This window comes from Melopsittacus undulatus, chromosome 4 (assembly GCF_012275295.1).
Source record: "Melopsittacus undulatus isolate bMelUnd1 chromosome 4, bMelUnd1.mat.Z, whole genome shotgun sequence".
Lineage (NCBI taxonomy): Eukaryota > Metazoa > Chordata > Aves > Psittaciformes > Psittaculidae > Melopsittacus > Melopsittacus undulatus.
The window spans coordinates 82,692,423-82,712,217 of NC_047530.1; the positions used below are offsets into that span (position 1 = coordinate 82,692,423).

Here is a 19,795-nt window from a genome sequence, read left to right on the forward strand (position 1 = left end):
CTGCATCTGCCATGCTGGTCTGTAAGAGAGGCAGCGTTCTGAGAGTCCCCACAGGCACAACAGTGCTGATTTGCCCCATGCCCTTGGAGTGGTCCCAGATGAACTCTGCCCCGCCATTCACTATTAATTAATAATTCAGCCCATCACTCTATGAGTTGTACTGCAGCTCCTGCTCCTGGTGAGCTGGTGAAATACCAGCATCTCAAGCGCTGCAGTATGGGAGAGCCCTGGGCAGCATGCCTGCTAAACATGGGGTAAATCAGGCTACATTGAACATGAGGCTGGGGCATGGGGGTGTTTCTGAGTATCTTGTGAGTGAGGCTGTGGCCTGCCCTGCACGGACCTGAGTGTCCAGTGCTGCAGGGTGCTCGGCCCCAGAGCTGTGCTGTCAGCCCACCACTGAGATGGCAGCTTGGCTCTCTGGACTGTCACTGGAAAACCTAAGTCAGGACTGTTTTAGCTCATCCTTTAGATTTAGCTTGAAGTTTTAAACAGGCTCAAAGGCAGCATAAATGTATAAACTGGGTATTGTGCACATCATGTTCTTCAAAAACCTCGTTTCAAGTTGAGATTTTCATGCCTTTTTTTTTAAGCCACATATGCTTGGATGTAAAGGGTTCAACTTTTCCCAGAGCTGTGCCTTTTCCAGCTTGAGAACCTGGTCATTTCATTTTCTCAAAGAACAGCATAGAAATGCACGCTGTACAAACAATCCCTCAGATGTCTAATTTTAGATGCATAAATCAAACTGCTTTTATTGTATCTTAGGTGTCAGAAGCAGCCACCAACCAGTTGACAGCTCAACAACAAACAAAAACCCCCGTGCTTCCTCTCCCATCAGCACTTTCTTTCCAGCCATGGCCATAAGCAGCAATGGGAGGCCCCCAAGATCTGCCACCAGCACTAACCAATGGACAGCAGAAGTCTCCACTGCCACTAGTGACATGTACAGGACCTTGGGCACAATCCAATCCCTGTCCACGTCATCTGTGAAAGAGACCTATGGATTTCATGGGTCCAGAGAAATCACGGATTTCACCGAGTGGGTGGCAGACTCTGTGCTAACACGCTCTCACTCTCCTTCAGAAGGTCCTTCCTTAGGTGAGCTCAAATTAGAAGTGAAATGCCATTTTACTTGTAAATGAAAGGAGGACTGTTATTGCATCTCACACTTGCCTGACTCTTTTCATCTGTGCAGAATGTTGTTCGGAAGGATATAGTGTGCTTTTGTGTCTGAACCTTTTCAGCTCTTGCTTGACCAAATAATGTAGTTTGGGTTTTTTACAGAAAGGGCACATATGTGGAAAGTTTCATTATGCCAAGAAAAATAATTAACTTTCAAATCATGATTCTTCTTTTGCTATCTTCAGTTGCTATCTCCATTTAATAGGCAAGAGAACTTAGATCAAGGATTAGATCAGGTCCCTGCAGTTCCAGGGACAGACCCCAGGGCTGCCCTCTGTCCTACCCCTTGGATCATGCTGCTTCTCAGAAATTGCACCAGCTCAACGAATTTAAGGCAACTTTCAATGTAGTCTCTGAGGTCCTTCATGTCACTGTTCAGTCCAAGACCCTACTGGGGTGCTGAAGGGGTTTGATCCCCCAGTCCCATTTCCTTATGGTCCTTCTTGAAGACCTTCACACTGCTCAGTGTAGTGCCTTGTCTGAACTGATTTCCAGGCTTTTCTGTGTTGTTACAGTATTTGTTTGTTCTAGCAGCATGGAGTGCACTCAAGCACATAATGGTGAAATCAAGTGCCCAGTGTTAATAGTTCAACAGTTTTTATATAATAGCAGTTTTCTCAGCATCAAACCATGATTTTAGAAGACAAAGTTCTGTAGGAAGGATTAATGTCTTTGGAATTCTCCTGTTTTCTTTGAATGATTCTCTGGATTTCATATTTACTACTTGTATATGTACTTGCTGCCTCTGGGTGTTACTGGAAGAAAGCTCATCTGTGTATTTATAGTTTCATACGTGTAAAAATGTAAATTATTTCTTTATCACCTCTTAGCTACTGGAAGCAGCCTGGCAACAGACAGAAGAACCAATTTCCCTACCACCAGTACCTCTGCTTCCACAACAGCTGCCAAGGGTGGAGGGAGAACGTTAAGGTCTCTGCCAGCCAGCACCAGACTGGCCCGAACAACAGAGATTTCCATCACTGATACCAGAACCGTCAGCTCTCCAGACCATATCCAGTCCTCTTTGGGAGCCCAGGGTGGTGGTGGCAGAAGTGCCACTGTGTCATCCACAGATCCGTTTCTCGCAGGCTCACCACCTGCTTCAGAAAGCATTTCCCCAGGTGAGCTCTAACTGTGCCCATGGGGCTTCTTCCTATAGACCTCTAACAACTGCTCTGAATGGAGGGGTGAGGGCATGCTAAAAAGCGCTGGACAATGGTGTTGGTCATCATGGAAGAAAATTTCAACTTCCAGAGAAAAGTGCATTAGCTCTTTTTCACATTTAGTCACCAGAAAAAAACCCAGCCTCACTGAAGGAGCAGTCTGGCCTTGAGATCTGGTGTGCTTTCTGAGACAGCACAATTTCAAGACTGCCCTGTTGGCTGTGTTTGTACAAGCAGGACATAACACTAGTCATTCCAAACTCCTGCCCTGGGATGCAAATGCAGTATTTATTGATCCCATACAAGCCTGCCATGCTCTGTTTCAAGTACCAGCGAGTCTGGTGCTGCTGTAGCCCCACATCACCCACCACGGTGGCACTGCAGGTGTACTGTTCCCATGGCTGGACTGTAGTGCTGGAGCAGCACTGAATGGAAGTAAAGCCAATAGAGCTCCTGCAGCTTGTTCCTGGTGCCCTTTTCCTGTTGTTCTCCTATGAGTAGTACTTCCTTGCACAGGAAAGGGTTATGTCTTCACAGTTAGTGTTTTCTCCAGGTTTCGTTCTTCTGTCATGTTGTATCTCTGCCATCAGCCTAAGGGTGGTGGTGGAAGAGAGCACACCCACCTGTTTATAGCTTAGGGTGTCTAATTCTATTTTGCTTTGCTCTTTCTCAGCTGAAGGGACCTTCGCAATGGGAGGACGCCTGCGCAATGCTCCTCTCACCAGTACACCCAGCTCAGCGATACCCACCAACGGTGAGGAGAGGAGCACAGTGCCTATGTCAGACACCCATGCAGCATCCAGTGTGGCAGGGAGCTCTGCTTCTTCTCCGCCCCACACCAGCTCCTTTGATGTGGATCTTCTACCATCTTCATCAGCAACAGAGCCTGGGAAGCAGAGCAGTGTTTCACAGAGTGGTGCTGGACTTGCTGAGCTTCCAACAAAGCCACTGCCTGCATTTTCTCCCAGCATTTCAGTGCTATTGCCTCCATCAAGTGCTTCAGGTGGGTCTTATGATTTCCAGGTTTGCTGTTGAGGACATCCCTGCTCCTTGCCACCCTCCTGAGCTTCCAAGTCATCTAGCTTTTTAAACTAGATTTGCCTTTTTAGTAAGTCTGGTTTATAGTGAATGGCATCTGAGCATTGCATAGCTGGTGAGTTATTTGCCTCATGGCATTTGGGGAAGTGTTCCCAATGTTGGGAACTAGACAACCAGGCAGCTCTTCTGGGCCGTATTTGAAAGCTGTCATGTAGCCTTGACCTGATCACTCCAACCAGGGAAGCCTGGCATGAGACATGGCAAGGACCTGGTGGACCTTTTGTCATTCCTCATATCCCAGTTATTGTGTGTTTCAGCCTCAGCTCTGCTGCCAGGGTCCTATCAGAGCAGGTTTGAAAGCTACTGATCTACCCAAGGGAATTTTCTGCATGACCTTCAAGACTAGTTCCTACATTCCTGCCACCGTTCTCCTCCAGAAACACCATGCACCCCAATCTGTTTAATTTTTCTGGTGTAAAATACCAAAAAAGTAAAGGGGGAAAGTACAGACTGCCTGAAAACCTCACTTAGCAAATAAGTCATGCTGGTCACCAAGTAACACCTCCACTGTGGGGACAGACATATCCAGATTTTAGTCCCTGCAGAGTCCTCAAAGGTATTATTAATATGCAAAATAAATGTTTTAATATAAATTTATGTGTATATCTGATTCGCAGTTCCAGAGAGAGGGAGAAGAGTTTCTGGTGCTCCTACTGAGACCATATATGTCTCAACCACACTCTCCAGCCACAAGGAGGGGATATCTCAGGCTGTAGGTAGCCGTGGCATGTGGAGCACAGCAGCAGAAAGCCCCATGTCTCACGCAGACATGGCCAGGGAGCCCCGTACTAGCTTCCTCCCATCTTCCACAGCATGGCCTGGAGCAGGACACTTCTCATCCAGCCAAGTAGGGTATCCAGAACCCAAGGTCACCCTTTCATCCAGGGTCTCCACCTACTTCTCAGCTACCCGTGTACCTTCAGGTGAGTTTTACTGAACTCTGGGATGGAGTTTGAAATAGAAAACACAGTAGTGCCTCTCCTCTCCCTTCTTCCATGGGGTTGATGTGACCACAAACATGTCAGAGTTTTGTGGGTATCGTGATGAGGATTTATAAGCAGTGGTGATTCTGCTGCTTGGTATTGTATATCTGCAGCTGTTGATGCTTAACAAAAACATCTCAGGACTGAGATGTGTAACTTCCTCCTGTAGGACACATCCACTACCTGCCTGGGTTGTGGTGATAATTATATGCCATTATGACTCTAATAGAACTAATTATCTCTCTTTAGAGTAAGCTTTTTGTATAAAATCCACATTTAAGGTGATATATATGTGAGATCTTCTTAATCTGCATTTAATCTTTATCTGTGCAATTTTATTAATCTGCATTTCCAAGCAGAATTATTGTAGAACTCACAAGTGCCATCTACTCTGAGATGATAAAAATCAGATTCCTGCTTTTTGATCCTATTCCAGCTGTGGCCAGCAGCCATAACTCCCTAAGCAGCTCGAGTGCCGAGGAAAGGATGCCTAGCCCCATCACTGATCCTGTGTACAGTTCATCCAGGTCTTCTGGGGGTGGAGAGAGGACACTGCACTCAGTGACGGATGGTGTGCTGACTGGCGTCACGGAGGGCTCTGCTTCCTATGCCGAAACTGACAGCTCTCCAGCACCAGCTCAGACGGTGTCAGTGGAGCAGAGTGGGACAGTCAATGACTCCACCAGCAGGGGCTTTGCGACAGAGACGCTCTTCACACATTCTTCCAAGATACCCTCTTACTCTTCTGTCCAAAATGGTCTCACAAGTAAGTTAGTGAATGTACACCCAGTGTACATTTGAGGTGGGGGAAGTTCATATTGCCCTGCATTTATCTATGTTGTATGCAAAATTCTCATTCATTAGTACATGCAATGCCACCCAAAGGTTCACTCGGGAAAGTTTTTACCAAAGGACTCAAAACCAGACCCCTCTAGCTGGGAATCATTCCAGAAGTGAAGCCATGAACCTGAGCAGGGAAACCCTCCAGTTTTGATGTCCTCACTATTTTTTTTTTTGCATCCTACCTGGTTTCTTTTGGGTGATACTTTCAAGTGTTTCACGATGACCTAAATTAACTGTAGAATTAAATCAAGTTTTCAATACCTATTTTTTATTTTTAGAGATTGCTGAACGTAGCCGTACATCCTGAAATTGACTGCACCTTTTATAGTAGATAATCTGATTTTTTTTTGCAGACCAATGTGGTAATAATTTAGGATTTCCTGACTGCTTTTTTCAATCAGTGAGTTCATGATAAGCTGCAAAGTAACATAATGTAATAAATTCATCCTGCAGAGGCAAGAAGATTGCTGTATCTAAAAACAAATCAGCAGAAGGAGATGGATATTCTTTAGGTGGGAGTTGAGGATAAGAAGGAGAGAATATGAGTTTCATAAATTTCAAGTGATAAAGAGAACAGATATGTTTTCCTGCTTAGCTTGCCACAGAATATCATGGAGTGATAAGCTCTCAATCACATTAGAAAAGCAATACTGGAAAGACAGTGGTTTAGAAACCTATGCATTTTGAAGGAGCCTTGTGACTGAGTTCACCATTTTAGAATCAATTAAATGCAGGCTCATAATTCAATACCTATGTTTGAATGGTGCTCTAAATTTTTTGAAGAACATGGGCCAGTTCACAGACAAGAACATTTTATGTAATTAAAATACTTTCATATTACTTCACCTTTCTAATATATTTTGTTCTTTTATTCCAGGCTTTTCAAGTAGCCATCAGCCAGTCAGTAGCATTGATGCTGAGAAAAGGACCTCGGTTTCTCATACAGATGGCACATACATTTCAACCACATATACCAGAGGAGGAGAAAGGACTCTCCTGTCTATCTCGAATAGCAGCACCTCTGCTGACTCCTCAGAAAGTTCCACCTTTTTTTCTGAAATTTCCAACCCTTCTGATCCATCAAAATCTTCTATGGCACAGGACAGGAACAGCAATGTATCCAGCGAAGCTAGTTTTGTTGAACCATCTACAGAGCCGTTGATGGTACACTCTTCCAAACAGTTGACTTCTGCTTCTGCAGGCAGCGTACAACATACAACTCTGTTCAACACTGAGTCTGGGTTGTTGACCACTGGCAGGTCATCTATATCTTCATCAGCATTTCCAGCCTCTTCCTCACTGTCATCCCTGCGTCACTCACTGTCATCAACACCAGCACCAAATTATCTGTTTACATCATCAGAGTCATCTGAGCCACTCTTGTCCTCTGTAATGGCATCTTCACCCCCTCTGCAGGCTTTGTCATCCTCCTTGCCCACTTCCTCATTGCTTTCCCAGTCTTATTCATTAGCATCTTTATTGCCTCTGTTTTCGTCACCATCATCGGTCTCACAGTCCAATGATAGCGATCAAGCAAGCACTTCTGTATCTACAACTGTGGTCAGGCGGGTGCCCTCCACAGCTGCTGTGGCTGGGAGCTCACACAGAGAGACCAAAAAGCACAATGTCACGCACCAGCCCCAAGACAGCACCACCTTCACCTCCACCAGGTCTCTTCTTCCTACAGCACCTATGGAGCAGCTTGGTGGACACATCGTGTCTGTTTCTGCTTCTGTGACAGTAACAGAGACCACATCACCCAGAGTCACCACTGCCCAGGGGGGCAGCTTTGGGAAGGCAACGCCGCTGCTTACCACAGCCAGTGATGCCCCACAGCCTGGGCCAACAGAGGCACCCCATACCCCCTCACTGAGTGCCACAAACCACAGCATCATCATCCCTGTGGTTGTACGGACCACAGTGAAACCTGTGCTGACAACACCAGCCAGCCGCCCACCAACCCCAGGTGATGCCAGCACTATGAAAGACCATAGAGCTCAAACGCCTGCTGCCACTAAGCGTGTCTATACCACTAGTGAAAGCACAGAAGCTGTGGATCCCACCACTGCAAGGCCTGGTAAAGTCACCGAGGAAAACGTCCTTGTTACAAGTCCTTCTGAAGCCTCTCCAACAAGCAAGACCACTGTGAGCCTTGCAACTACTTTGGCTACTACCAAAGCAACCACTGTTCCTCCATCAAGAAGCACACCCAGGCCAAGGATGTCATCTCCAGCAACAGGTAATGTGCCTAGTGGTGCTCATCAGTGGTGGGGACACCAGGAACACCTGGGTCCCCCTTTAACGGTCTCCAAAGGGTTATGCATGTATGTATGACAAGCCTATTGTCAGCAGGGCTTGAGGGTAAGAATTCAGTCTCCATGTTGGTATTTTTAAGCTAAGTGTTTAGCAATCAAGCTGAAGTACTGGAAGAGGGTGAGCATTCTTGGTGAACATTTTGATTAGAAATGGTAAGCTGAAATTTGAAAATTTCAAGAAAATAAAGCTGTCTGGCCTTCTAGGTAAGAGTAGGATGCATTTTATATTTGTTGACCAGTTGGCAACGTTGCTCGATATCAATCAATATTTAGTTTATTCACGAGAAAAGGCAGTTGGCCAGCACCTGGTATTTGTGTTGGAGCTTCTGTTACTACGATCTGTGGTAGTTTTCTTCCCACCTCACTAAATCATCTCCTACACAGGGGCTTGTTGCTTCTCCTGGTAGGCTACATAGAATCATAGAATAGTTAGGTTTGGAAAGGATCTTAAGATCATCTAGTTCCAACCCCCTGCCATGGGCAGGGACACCTCACACTAAACCATGTCACTCAAGGCTCAGTCCAGCCTGGCCTTGAACACTGCCCAGGATGGAGCATTCACAACTTCCTTGAGCAGCCCATTCCAGTGCCTCACCACTCTTACAGTAAAGTTCTTCCTTATAGCCAATCTAAACTTCCCCTGTTTAAGTTTTAACCCGTTACCCTTTGTCGTACATCTTGCTGAGTGTATTGTTACAGTCGTTTATAACTGCTGCCAGGCTCCTTATCTTCTCAAGTAAATACATTGACCAAAGCTTTATATGAGTGGAAATCAACTGTGTGTCTGAAGTTCAGGAGCCTGGCCCTTATGCCAGTGTAGGATATTGTGTGTGCTAATTGCATTAATCTCAGTGAAATACTGGCAATGGTATATATTTCATCCAATAATTAAGTATTTAAAGGTTACTTATCACGCTAATTAGTTTTACTTATAGCTACAGCTCCACGCAAAAAAAAAAAAAATCGCTGCAGAGGAATGGATTTTTTTTATCAAAAAATTAAGGTAGCATATCCTTTTTACCAACTGATTCACACTTTAGCCAAGTCACTCTTTTCTTTAAGTACTGAGGTTTGCAACTTACCAGAATGCAAAAGTCTTCTGCTACCTTGGACATAGTGTTTTGTACCTGCGCACTCACCATCATGAGAGAAAAAGCTGCACTGGTCCTCATGGTACAAAGCACAAACTGAAGGACGGCAAGGTGAAAAGTCAGTATTTTAAAATATGTCCACTCATTTCTGGCTTCTTAGATCAGAGGCAGCAAATCTCCTTGCTGATGCTGGAGTAGGCATGCCGGGGTAGTTGAGACATGTAAATTGCATCCAACAGCGTGTCCTGATGCAGAGACTGGCTCAGGACTCTGGTCTGCAGGGCCTCTGTGATACCATGGAGATCACAGTGCTGTCAGATATACACACATGGGTTTGGCTCTCATGCTTTGTACTTTAACTGCAAAGTCCATCTTTCTTGCCTCTGCTGCCGTGCTCATTAGCAACCGCAAAATAGTTACAATTGGGGTGTAAGCTATCTTGCTTGTCTTGTACTGCCTTGCTGCCAACAAGCCACAGTCCTGCCTATGGTTTGCCTTTGCATGTGTGTGTGATGTGTTTGTGCTTGTGTGAGTCACAGGCACAGCAAGAGGAGCATTTTTGACTAAAATGTGTTTTTTTTTTCAAAGGAAAGTATTAGCTGTCTTCTCCAATTTGCAGTTTAAGTTGATTCATCTATGAAGCATCTGAGATTACACTCATTAATCCCCTGATACTCCTTATTTATCAGTTGGTGTCTGCTCCCCAAGTCCTTGCTCACTCAGAAGGAAGTGCATTGTAAGTGATGGCACAGGCAGGTATCGCTGCTGTGGCCACCCCAGCCTGGCATGGAGGAAGCTGCAGCCCTGGTAAAGATGGTGACAGCAGCTAAGGCTGCTTCCATCATTACTGGGTAGCCTACAGACTGCATCAGTGTTCAAGCACTAGGTTTGGACCATGGAAACAAGGCTTAGGTGAAAAGGGCAGGACTTTGGTAAAGGAGTCCATGGTCCAAAGTCTGACTGTCTCTCCATCCTTAACTGTAAGATTGTTTGTCTTTGGAAAATACCCTGAGATCTGTAGATGAGCGGTGCCGTAGACAAGCTGGGTGTTCATATTAACATGGATCAATGCTGGATCCCAAGGGCTTTTGAATGAATATTCAAGAGAAAGTGGTTTGTGTTTATTCTTTCAGCTCCAACAGAATAATTAAGCTCTATCAGGATAAATAGTAAGCGCAAATGACGCAATGTAGAATCTGATAATGCTCAGGGGGTCACAGAAGAGGAGCCAACTTGATCTTTGTTACCTCAGCAGTTGATTTTTGTGATTCTGTAACTATAACCTGTTCTTTTTTTCTGCTTTTGTAGATGTGGATAAATGTCTTTCCAACCCTTGTCCTGCACTGGCCACCTGCAACAGCACCCATGGCTCTTATACCTGTCAGTGTCCTCTTGGCTATGAGCTGGAAAAAGGAAAGTGCAATTTAGGTAAGAAAACAAAAGTGAAAAAAACAGTGAAGAAAAAGATGGAAATAATTATCTGTAATCTAAAATAAATTAACTGAAGCTCATACTAGTTCAGGAGCTTAATGTTCCTCCCAGCCACCAGTTTTAACAAGAGCTTTTTACTGTTTATACAAGTGCAGTGCCTAATGGCTGTCGTGTTGGGGAGCAGGCACAGTGATGGCCAAGAGTTTCTTAAGAACAGCAACAGACTGGTGGGCTCAGGCTTGTTACTAAGGACAGATGTGCCCCTTCTGTTCCTCATGTGTTTTACAACCCCCAGAAATCATTCAGCACCTTATCATAGCTCGAAGCCCTGCAAACAGTGGGGATGGCACTTTGGGCTATTGTGTAACCTTGCCTTCAGTGGGATCAGTCATGTGGAGAAAGTTAAGCAGCCGTGAAAAGTCTTTGTAAGATGAAGGTCTTGTTTTGTACCTTTAGCGTTTTTCATGCAACACAGTTATTAGTTGGAACTCAGGTTCTGACCCCCTCCTTTCTATTAGAGGACTCTCAATCTCAAAGATTTACAATGTCCCATTGTAAAGAGGAATTTGTTTTGCTAGAGTTTCTTCTGACCCTTAATCAGCAAGGATTAGAGGAATGGAAATTTTACTAAGGAAACATGGGTGAGGTGTCCCTTAAGGGTGTTTTGAAATATTTCTCTGAGCTGGAATGTGTCAGCTTCTAATTTAGAGAGTTGCTTTGATTATGTCTTGAACTGGGATATGAGCAGATCATATAAACAGTGTGAGGGTGATTCTCATCTCTTTTTTACTGAGAGTTGTTACATTATAGCTGTCTGATACAAAATCTGTGCTGAAGATAGGCTCAGTGTATGGGGAAAAATGGAAAAGAATTGGAGGCTTTATAATGTTATCTGCAACTGTATTCTATTTTTCTGAGCTCTGAGTTCTCATTTCCACTGAGTATCTCATGACACCTCACACAAGATTTAGGGGTATTATCTCTCCAAGTCTGGACAACTTGGATTATTGAATTCTGCTGCCATGAATCAAATATCAATCTAAGAATGGAGAAATGCATCTTTTGGACCTCTTTTCAAATGTCATTGCTCATTCTGTCCAACAATTTGAAAAATGAAAATGTCCTTTTTCCAGTACTTTATTTTGACTTGCTGATTTACTTTCTTTCCATTGGAGGGATGGGTAAGATATTTGACATGTTTACCCAAAATTATTATAAATAACTTCAGTACCTAAAGCTGTCTTGCTGCTGAATTTACCTAGTTCTGTATGTGTTCAGGGGTCCTTTTAAATGAGTCTGTTTCTATATGAAATGTAGGAATGCTGCAGTGAAATGCTGGCCGAACAGTACTGAGCTCTAGAGTTTGACTTGGGATGTGGGAACACTGCAATAAACCTTGGGAAAAATCCCAAGGCTGGGAATTTGCTTTACTGGGGCAGTGACCATAAGCTGTGAGTTTTCTGTCCACTGTGTGAAGGGGTTTGCCATGCAGACAGGCTGTCATGTAAATGTGAGATGTGGATGAACAACGGTTACACATGTATGGAGATGTGTGTTCTGACTAACTTGTCTTATTCTGTTTTTTAGTAAGAATATTTATTGGCCAGGTCCCCCTGAAACTTAATATTACCCAGGGGAAGTACGCAGAGCTCCTCCACATCGAGGGTGAGATCCTGGCGATGGTGAGTGTCATTGTCAGGACTTTGGCAATGCTGATGAGACAGTTCCCCTTTGCTCCTTTTACGATTGTCATGGGTAGCCATGAGACTGTAGTGTGGATTTAGCCTTTTTAATCATTGAACCACCCTGGTCTAGAGCTAGTAGGGTTGGCAAGATGCATGCTTTTAAACCCCATCATGCTTCTCTCCCCTTCTCTGCCCTGGTTGTCAAGACAGCAGCAGAGAGAACTGACTCCTATGGCACTTAAGACAACGTATCTGCCCAGAAAATCCTGAAGCCCTTTTTGTAGTGTGGCTGGGTTCATCCTTCTGTAGCCTACATTCTCTCCTAGTACCCGCTGGTTGCATTGCCTTCTCCAAACCTTGAAAGGGTATTAGTGCTCTTCTACAGTCAAACATTAAAACAGTAACCCTGGGCTTCATTGTTCATCAGTATATCTTACAGGTGCTTGGGCAGGTTGGACTGCAGCTGGTGCCACCTTGCTTTTAGCCAAATCCCATGGGATGAAGCTTAACAGCGGCACCCACCCAAATATACCTTCCTCTCTGTGGAGTTCCCAGCCATGCTATTGCAACCATGTGGCCTTCAGTCAGTTAAGAGCAAGTGGTGGGTGAGCTGTTAGTTCCCCATAGGCTGTGCCATCAGTTGCTCCAAAAGGAGCCCTAGGCTGGGGATAGGTACATCTCTGTGCGTTTTTTAGCCAGATCATTGCATACATGAATTTGTCCTGTTAGCAGTTGCTGGCTTATCTGCAAATCATCCCAGCTTTTTTTGGAGTAGGTGATTTGGATATCCCACCAAAGTGGGGGGGGATAGGGTGAGTTGCCTTGATGCTGCCTGCCTGACTTTTGCTGGGGAGTGAAAACAAATGGCCACATGGATCCAGGGAGAAGGAGGCTCCTTGGAAGATGTGCAGTCTCTGAGGGTGCCACTTGGAGCTTGGCCTCGCACAAGGCTCTCTTCCCACTAGCTTCTGGCTCATCCTCAGAAGCCTCACTCTGTGGTCATTGCATAGTGGGGCTCCAGGCAGATGCTCATGTTGAAATCCCCAAGCCTTTGTTCCTGTCCAAGACTGCATAATGGTGACTTCAGCCATCCCTTGCTGGCAACAGGATGGCACTTTTCTCTTATTGAGCAGATGAAGTGCTGGGATGCTCAGAGCCCCTTTGGCCTCAGCAGACAGCTCTGTTGAATGCAGGGTATGGTATTGGTGACCCAGAAGGACTATTCTGTGCTGTGTCCCATGGGGCTGAATCCCTCCTCAGCCCCATGGCCACTGACAGCTGCTCCCTCCTTCCTTGCAGCTTGATGCATCACTGTCCAGCTTACCAGGGTACCACCACTCCACAGTCAAGGCAACCAGGTAAGGCTAAAGCTACTGGGGGAAGAATGAGAAACTTAAGCATTCAGGATGTTCAACTTGAGATCCACATTCCCCATTCTGAGTGGATGTTGGGTTTGATGCAATCTGACCTGACAACAGTCAGGGCATGGGGAATGCTTGATCATCTTGCCTGGCTCTTCTGGTATCCTCTCCTGGACTGAGTGGCCTGGGGATGGGCCTGTGAGCTGCCCAGGAGCGATTTATGGATGGTTTCAAAATAAGCTAACAGCACCTCTTCCAGCCCCAAATTAACTTCTCTGTATGTAAGTTTGTCCTGTTTCTAAGGTCTGTTACAATGCATGACTGTTCCTGTATGTATGCAGTATTGTGTCTGTGATAAGCATCACTTGCTTATGCCTGTGTATAATATGCATTAATAAGAGTCCTATGTATAAAGTGCTAACAATGACATCAGACTGACCTGTGGTACTCAGGGCTGTTTTGTTTTGTTTTCTGTTAGGGAGACGAATTTTGTGCATGTTTCAGTGCAATCCACATTCTCTTTAGCATCCAATGTGACTCTTTATGACGTTGTTAGCAGTGTGAAAAGCTACATTCGAGCTTGCAAATCCCCTACTGAAGCATGCCAGTTCATCTCCAGCCTGAAGCCGCTCCACAGAGGTAAATAGCATCTGGAGGGGCTGTGGTGGGAGGGGAAAGGGATGTTTTATTTGGCTTCTTCTATAACGAAGAGAAAAATTTTGGAATTTGGAAAAACCTCTCTGAATCTTTTTTTATCTTATTTATATGGGAGTCATCTTAAGAGCCTCTCGGTATGAAAGGGATGCAGATATTGAGCCTTATCTTTGCCACATGTGTGAGAAATCTGTTTCTCTGTGAAAACATCACACAGCACAGGATTAGAAGGCATTGTAGAGCAGCCTTTCATCTTAGGTATGTGACACTGGGCCCCAGCCAGATCAAAAAACCGTAAGTCTTAATTTCACCCATGCAGCTGGGAGCCAGGGAAACAGTGTGAAAGCCAAGAGACAAACCCTCTCAGTGAAGTTGATTGAAAGCACTGGAGGCTATGTGGGGAGCTCTGCTCTTCTGCTTGTCCAATTTCAGTGATACCTGGTCTAAAGATCACTCGCAATTAAGAGCTTTTGATTTCTGTTACTAAATCCTTTACCTGCCAAAGAGGAATGTGGGTGTAGCACAGAGAGCTTGAGAAACACATCGGTGTTGTCAGAAACAGTGTGGTCAATGGGACTAGGAAAGTCATAATCGTCTGTACTCAGGACTGGCGGGGCTGCATCTCGACTACTGTGTTCAGTTCTGGGTCCCACACTATAGGAGAAATACTGAGTTGCTGGAGCGGGTCCAGAGAAGGGAAACAAGCCTGGTGAAGGGTCTGGAGCACAAGTGTTATGAGGAATGGCTGAGGGAAGTAGGGTCATTTAGACTGGAGAAGAGAAGGCTCAAGGGGGAACCTTGTCACTCCTCACAACTAGCTGAAGGAGGATGGAGAGAGGAGGTGGCTGGTCTTCTCCCAAGTAACAAGGGGTAATGGCCTCAAGCTGCTTCGTGGGAGGTTTAAATTATATATTAGGAAAAGATTCTTTACAGAAAGGGTAGTCAGGCATTGGAACAGGCTGCCCAGGGAAGCAGTGGAATCACCATCCCTGGAAGTGTTCAAATAACATGTAGATGAGGCCCTCAATGACAAGGTTTAATGGTGGACTTGGCAGTCCAAGGGTAACAGTTGGACTTGATCTTAAAGGTCTTTTCCAACCTAGTTAATTCTATGATTCTCTGAGTGTTGTGCAGGACCTACTCTAGGTGGACCACATTGTTAGTGCTGGCCCTGTGCCCTGTACCTCCTGGTCCTTGCTTTCTGAGGGAGTGATAGAGGAGATTTAGCTGCAAGAGGTACCAGCAGGATGCAGAGAGTGAGCACCCTTGAAAGACAGGCTACTGCAACAAAACTTCTGTTCATGGAGCTCTGTGACTGCAGGATTTGAGGCTTTGAGGATGAAGAGCAGCACCACTTAGCCTGGGTGTAGTGGGAAACCCCACAGATTGTTTTGGCAAAATAAACACAAAGATGAGAAATTTAGCATGTGCTTTTAACATGCTGTGTTTTAAAGCCACACTCCACCAAGGACTGAATTGCCTGAATTATTTTGGTAGATCCTCTCAGACTGTGTCTAGCCATTACCTCTGATTACAATGCTTCTGGTAAAGTCTACTTTTAACTTGAAATAAACAGAATAAGGAACTAATTATGTACTTGTGTAAGTGCTTGCAAGAAAAGACGTCAGATAAAAAAAAAGATGATGGATCTAGCAGAGAGAGGTTTATAAAAGGTGAGTGCCAAATCAGTGACGTGTATTCCATAAAATTCTATTTCTCACGAATATTTTTTTGTTTCTTCATTCCATTTAGTCTGACCTCCCAGTAAAAAATGTAAATTCAGTGACACAGTTTCCATCATTTACCAGCAGTTTTGCTGAATGCTTGTTGTAACAAATCTGACTTTCTAAAGTAAAACACTGCTTTGAAGTAATGTAAATGAAAGGACAAATTCTTTGTCTGAAAAATGAAAAAATCCAGTGCTTAATATTGAAATGGAAAAAAAAATTGCTTTGGGCTTAGCAAAATGTTTTGCTTGATATAAGCTTAAAAAGGGATTTGTTGCACTATCTCAGGGGTGAATGTGTTTCAGCTTGAGCCAAACCAAATTTTTCCTTTTCATTTCCCCTTCTGCCTCCAAGCTGAAACATTTATTATTCTCTCCTTCTATTGGCCCATACAAACGATGGTAGATATGCAAGAAAAGGTGGCACAGAGTCATGTTGACTGTCTCCTAGTGTAAAAAATACTATTTAAGAGAAAAAAAAGAAAGGAGATTAAAGCAGCACATGCGCTGAATGTGATGCCAGGAAAGCACACGTGTGTAATGATGGGTTTAGAGAGAACTGCACTGATGTTGGCTGTCTCCTCCTGACAGTTGGCAGCTTGTGCAAGCAGAAAGACCCTGAATGTGACAAGGAAACTTCTGAATGCACTGACTTTGATGGAGTTGCGCTCTGCCAGTGCAAAAGTGGGTACTTCAAATACAACAAGATGGACCACTCCTGCAGAGGTATGGCTCTTTCTGTAGCATGTTTTGCCTGAATTTTGCTGAAGCTTTTTGTTCCAGTAGAAATTAGTGTGTTTGTGTGTGTATGTATCACTATGAAGGCAAGAAGCTCAATATTACAAGTAAGTATTAGCAGCTCAAGTTTCTTTTATTTAGTTAGGGCGCTTTTTAGCAGACACTGAAGATACAGTCTCTCTCTAGGAATCTCTTATCTCTTTCTAGAGCATGCTGCGAATCACAGTGATTGAGAAGAGGGAGAAAGGGACCTGACTGCTTTGGGCTTCAGTTCAGTGGCACAGAGCAGAGATGACGTGCACCTCTGGTTGTTTTGATTTTGTCTGAACTCTCAACGAACTTAGTAGAAGTGCTTTGAACTCAAAAGCCTATACTAAGACATCATCAGTATTTTTAAAATAAGTACCTGAAAATTATTAATTTATTTTTCAGGTGGGTTCCTAATGGAAATTTTAAGCTTAAGGACTATATTATTCCTTAGCTACTCTTCAGATAATGAAATCTAGTTTTGCTATGTTTTAAACAAGGTCTTTGTCTATGTGCTGATGCTCAAAATGACTTCTATGGTACCAGGGTGTCCATCCGTAGTTCCAGCAGTTATTGCAGGTCTTCTTAAGAAATGCGGTTTTCTGATGACATATCAATAAGAATTGCAGTAGTGGTTATATATTGCTTCTGGCAGTTTCTGCTGGGTTGCTGTTGAAATAGAAGGAGATGCTTTATTGATTCCAAATCTGATCAGAGAGTGAGAAAAATGTGCCTGGAAAGAACTCATGGACTGCAGGCTATAGTATAGACATCACGGGGATAGGTTCCAGGTCACAGTGACCTTCCTTTGCCCTGTGGATCTAGCCAAAATCTTTCTCCTTTGTGTTTTAATTCCCTCCCTTAATCTTGTATGTTGGGAGAATGATTTCCATTAGGAAACACTGGCCATCTCCATTGACCCTTGAGAGGCAGAGAAGGGCTTACTTAGTGAGTGGGGAGCTGAGCTGAAATCTGGGAGGCTTTGCCCAATTGTAGCTCCATCATTTACAATGGGAACCCAAGGGAGAATTAGTCCACTTTTCTTGTCCATGTCTCTTGTCAAGGAGTGTTGTGAAAATAAATATCTGAAAGGCTGTGAGGCACTCAGATGTGATGGTTGCAGAGGGATAAGAGATCTAACGTCTCATAACATGTGGTTACTCCCTACTTACAGGTATTTTTTGTTGTGCAAAATATAAAAAAAAGCCCCTCCACCTGCACATATGGGGCCTCAGTTCCACCTTCAGCTCGGTGCTGTCAGTAGGAAGCATCTTATTGATTAGTTTGAGAGTGTCTGAGGGACAGGGTTGATGTGGAATTTAGGCTGCATCAGTGTGAGGGTAGCACCAACTGCATCATGCCGTGCTCTGGCAAGTTACCAGATTTTCAGCATCACTTTGTTCCTATCTGGGTAAACCAGGTGGTCTGGGATTTTTAAAGGCTTTTTCAAAACCAAGCTTTGGCACTCATTTGGTATTTAGGTCTATTTTCTGATAAACATAGCATACAATATGCAGGCTTCTTTGAAAATCTCTGGCCTGTTAGTGACTAAACAGGAACTGAGGTCTCCTGAGCATCCGACCCTCATTGTGGGTCATGAAAATGTGGCACAGTAACTCCAATTATAGTATTTGCAAAGAGGGAAATGTCTATTGTGCTGCCCTGTCCGGTCTCCCCCGTGGGAAGGTGAGTGTGGCTGGGAGAGGCGCTGGGACATGGGGGATCAGTCACCTTGACCTTGGGGGATTGTTCTGTTCTGCCTTGCAGTGGCTGTTTCTTGGGGCATGCTTGAAAAACCACCCCCTGGACCAAGGAGAAGTTGGGTCTCTGAGCTACATGTTGGCCATGGTACCTCTTGGTGTGCATTTCATCTGCCTCTGGGTCATTGATAATGTTCAGACTTCCTGGTATCTTCAGGGCTGTTTTAGAAATAGAATGACAAACCCAGTGTGCCACCTTTTCAACAGCATGCTATTTTAAATAGCATGAGTGTTACTGAAATGAAGCAAGGAGCAGCAAAGCAGGTTTCCAAAGAGACCCCTGAGCCTCTTTCAGGAAGGCAAAGGCATCCAGAAAAAAAAAAAAAGGACAACTCAATGGCTTTGCTTGGCCCCTGACACTTAAACCTTTCCCCCATTCCCTGCTCATGTTTAAAAGCTGGCTGAGCGAGTGTGACAGTGTGAGCTCTCCTGGGAGCATGTTCAAAGGAGCAGGAACGATGCCAGAGGAGAAAGCAAAGTGTCAGGAAAAGGCAGGGTTGAGGAGAGGAAGAGATATAAGCAGTAAGCATTTAATTAAGACAGAGATATGCATGTTCAGGGTCTTGCTTTTCCTCTTTACTGCCCCTATAGCCTCCTGGCCTGGAGCTGTGTGCCCATGGGGTCCCAGGGCTGCGCTTGCCCAAGGCACATCTCCAGCTTTGAGGCTGCTTGAGTTGTATGTGTCCCACATGTTACTGAGTGGGAGAGATTAGGTTGGGCTCCATCATCTACCTGCAGGCTCCTCCAGGCCTTCCCAATGTGCAAGCAGCAGGCTGGGGATGGGGAACATGCAGCTGCTGCGCTCGTTGGAGAAGGCAACTCCACTGAGCTATTGAGGTGATTCCTCCCTCCCCTTCAGTGTAGATTTCATTATTGCCTGATCTTGCAGTTTGCTTTGGTAAAACATTTGATCCATAATGGTTTTGGTCTGCTTTTGTTAGCAAGTGAAAGGAGCAACACTTCCAGTCTCATTTTGCTAATGCCTCCATATTATGAATGAGCTAGGCAAAGATCTTTTGGGATTTACTACCTTTGTTGCCTGTTGGCTGAGGCTCTTAACTCTTCCTTGACTTCAAAGAAACTATCTTAAAGAGAGAAAAATAAATCCAGTGCAAAAAGTATCATGATGAGATATGACGAGATATAAAGAGCCTTACACTCCCCAGCTCTGGGGGAATATATGGAGTGAAAGAGGTAATGGAGGAGTAGTGGGGATATATAGGGCAGAGAAAGGAGTGCAAGACCAGCTGCCATTGACATCAGTCCCTCAGCGTTGTTGATGCCAGTTGCCATGCAAAGTCTGGGCCTAGAGCAGTAATATTCTTGATATGAATTCATCATCTGAGTCCACACACCATGAGTGACGCGGGACACTTAGTAGATGGTGTGTAGGCAAACAGTATTTCAGCATGACTGCAAGCAAGTCAAGGCATCCAAGAGCAGAGTGCCAGGCACACTGTGGGTTGTGTCTCCTGGAAAACAGAGACTGGGGCAAAGCTGTGAAGGAGGACTGGCAGGTAAAGAAGAGGTCCCCAGTTCTGACTTTTAAGGCTAATATGGTCTCTGGGTGGATTTAGGGGGCACAGACAGGCAGAAGAGAAGTTCTGTTATCCCTGGGTTTGCAACATCTATTTCTGGGAATTAGTGATCAAAAAGGGTCCAAGAAAACCTGGGAGCGTTCAGAGAAAAGCTGCAATAACTAGGGAGAGTCAGAGATCTCTGTGTACTTGGCTGT

General features: G+C 44.7%; 1 protein-coding gene across 1 annotated transcript in view; it reads left to right on the top strand.

Moving 5' to 3' along the window:
- HEG1 (heart development protein with EGF like domains 1) overlaps positions 1-19,795 on the top strand; it is a 58,479-nt gene that overhangs the window by 24,599 nt on the left and 14,085 nt on the right. Inside the window, exons 7-17 of the mRNA XM_034062072.1 lie at positions 769-1,101; positions 2,016-2,306; positions 3,022-3,323; positions 4,105-4,369; positions 4,866-5,195; positions 6,150-7,511; positions 9,987-10,106; positions 11,697-11,791; positions 13,094-13,152; positions 13,634-13,794; positions 16,127-16,261. Coding sequence (XP_033917963.1) covers positions 769-1,101; positions 2,016-2,306; positions 3,022-3,323; positions 4,105-4,369; positions 4,866-5,195; positions 6,150-7,511; positions 9,987-10,106; positions 11,697-11,791; positions 13,094-13,152; positions 13,634-13,794; positions 16,127-16,261 — 3,453 coding nt within the window. The remainder of the gene's footprint in view (positions 1-768; positions 1,102-2,015; positions 2,307-3,021; positions 3,324-4,104; positions 4,370-4,865; positions 5,196-6,149; positions 7,512-9,986; positions 10,107-11,696; positions 11,792-13,093; positions 13,153-13,633; positions 13,795-16,126; positions 16,262-19,795) is intronic.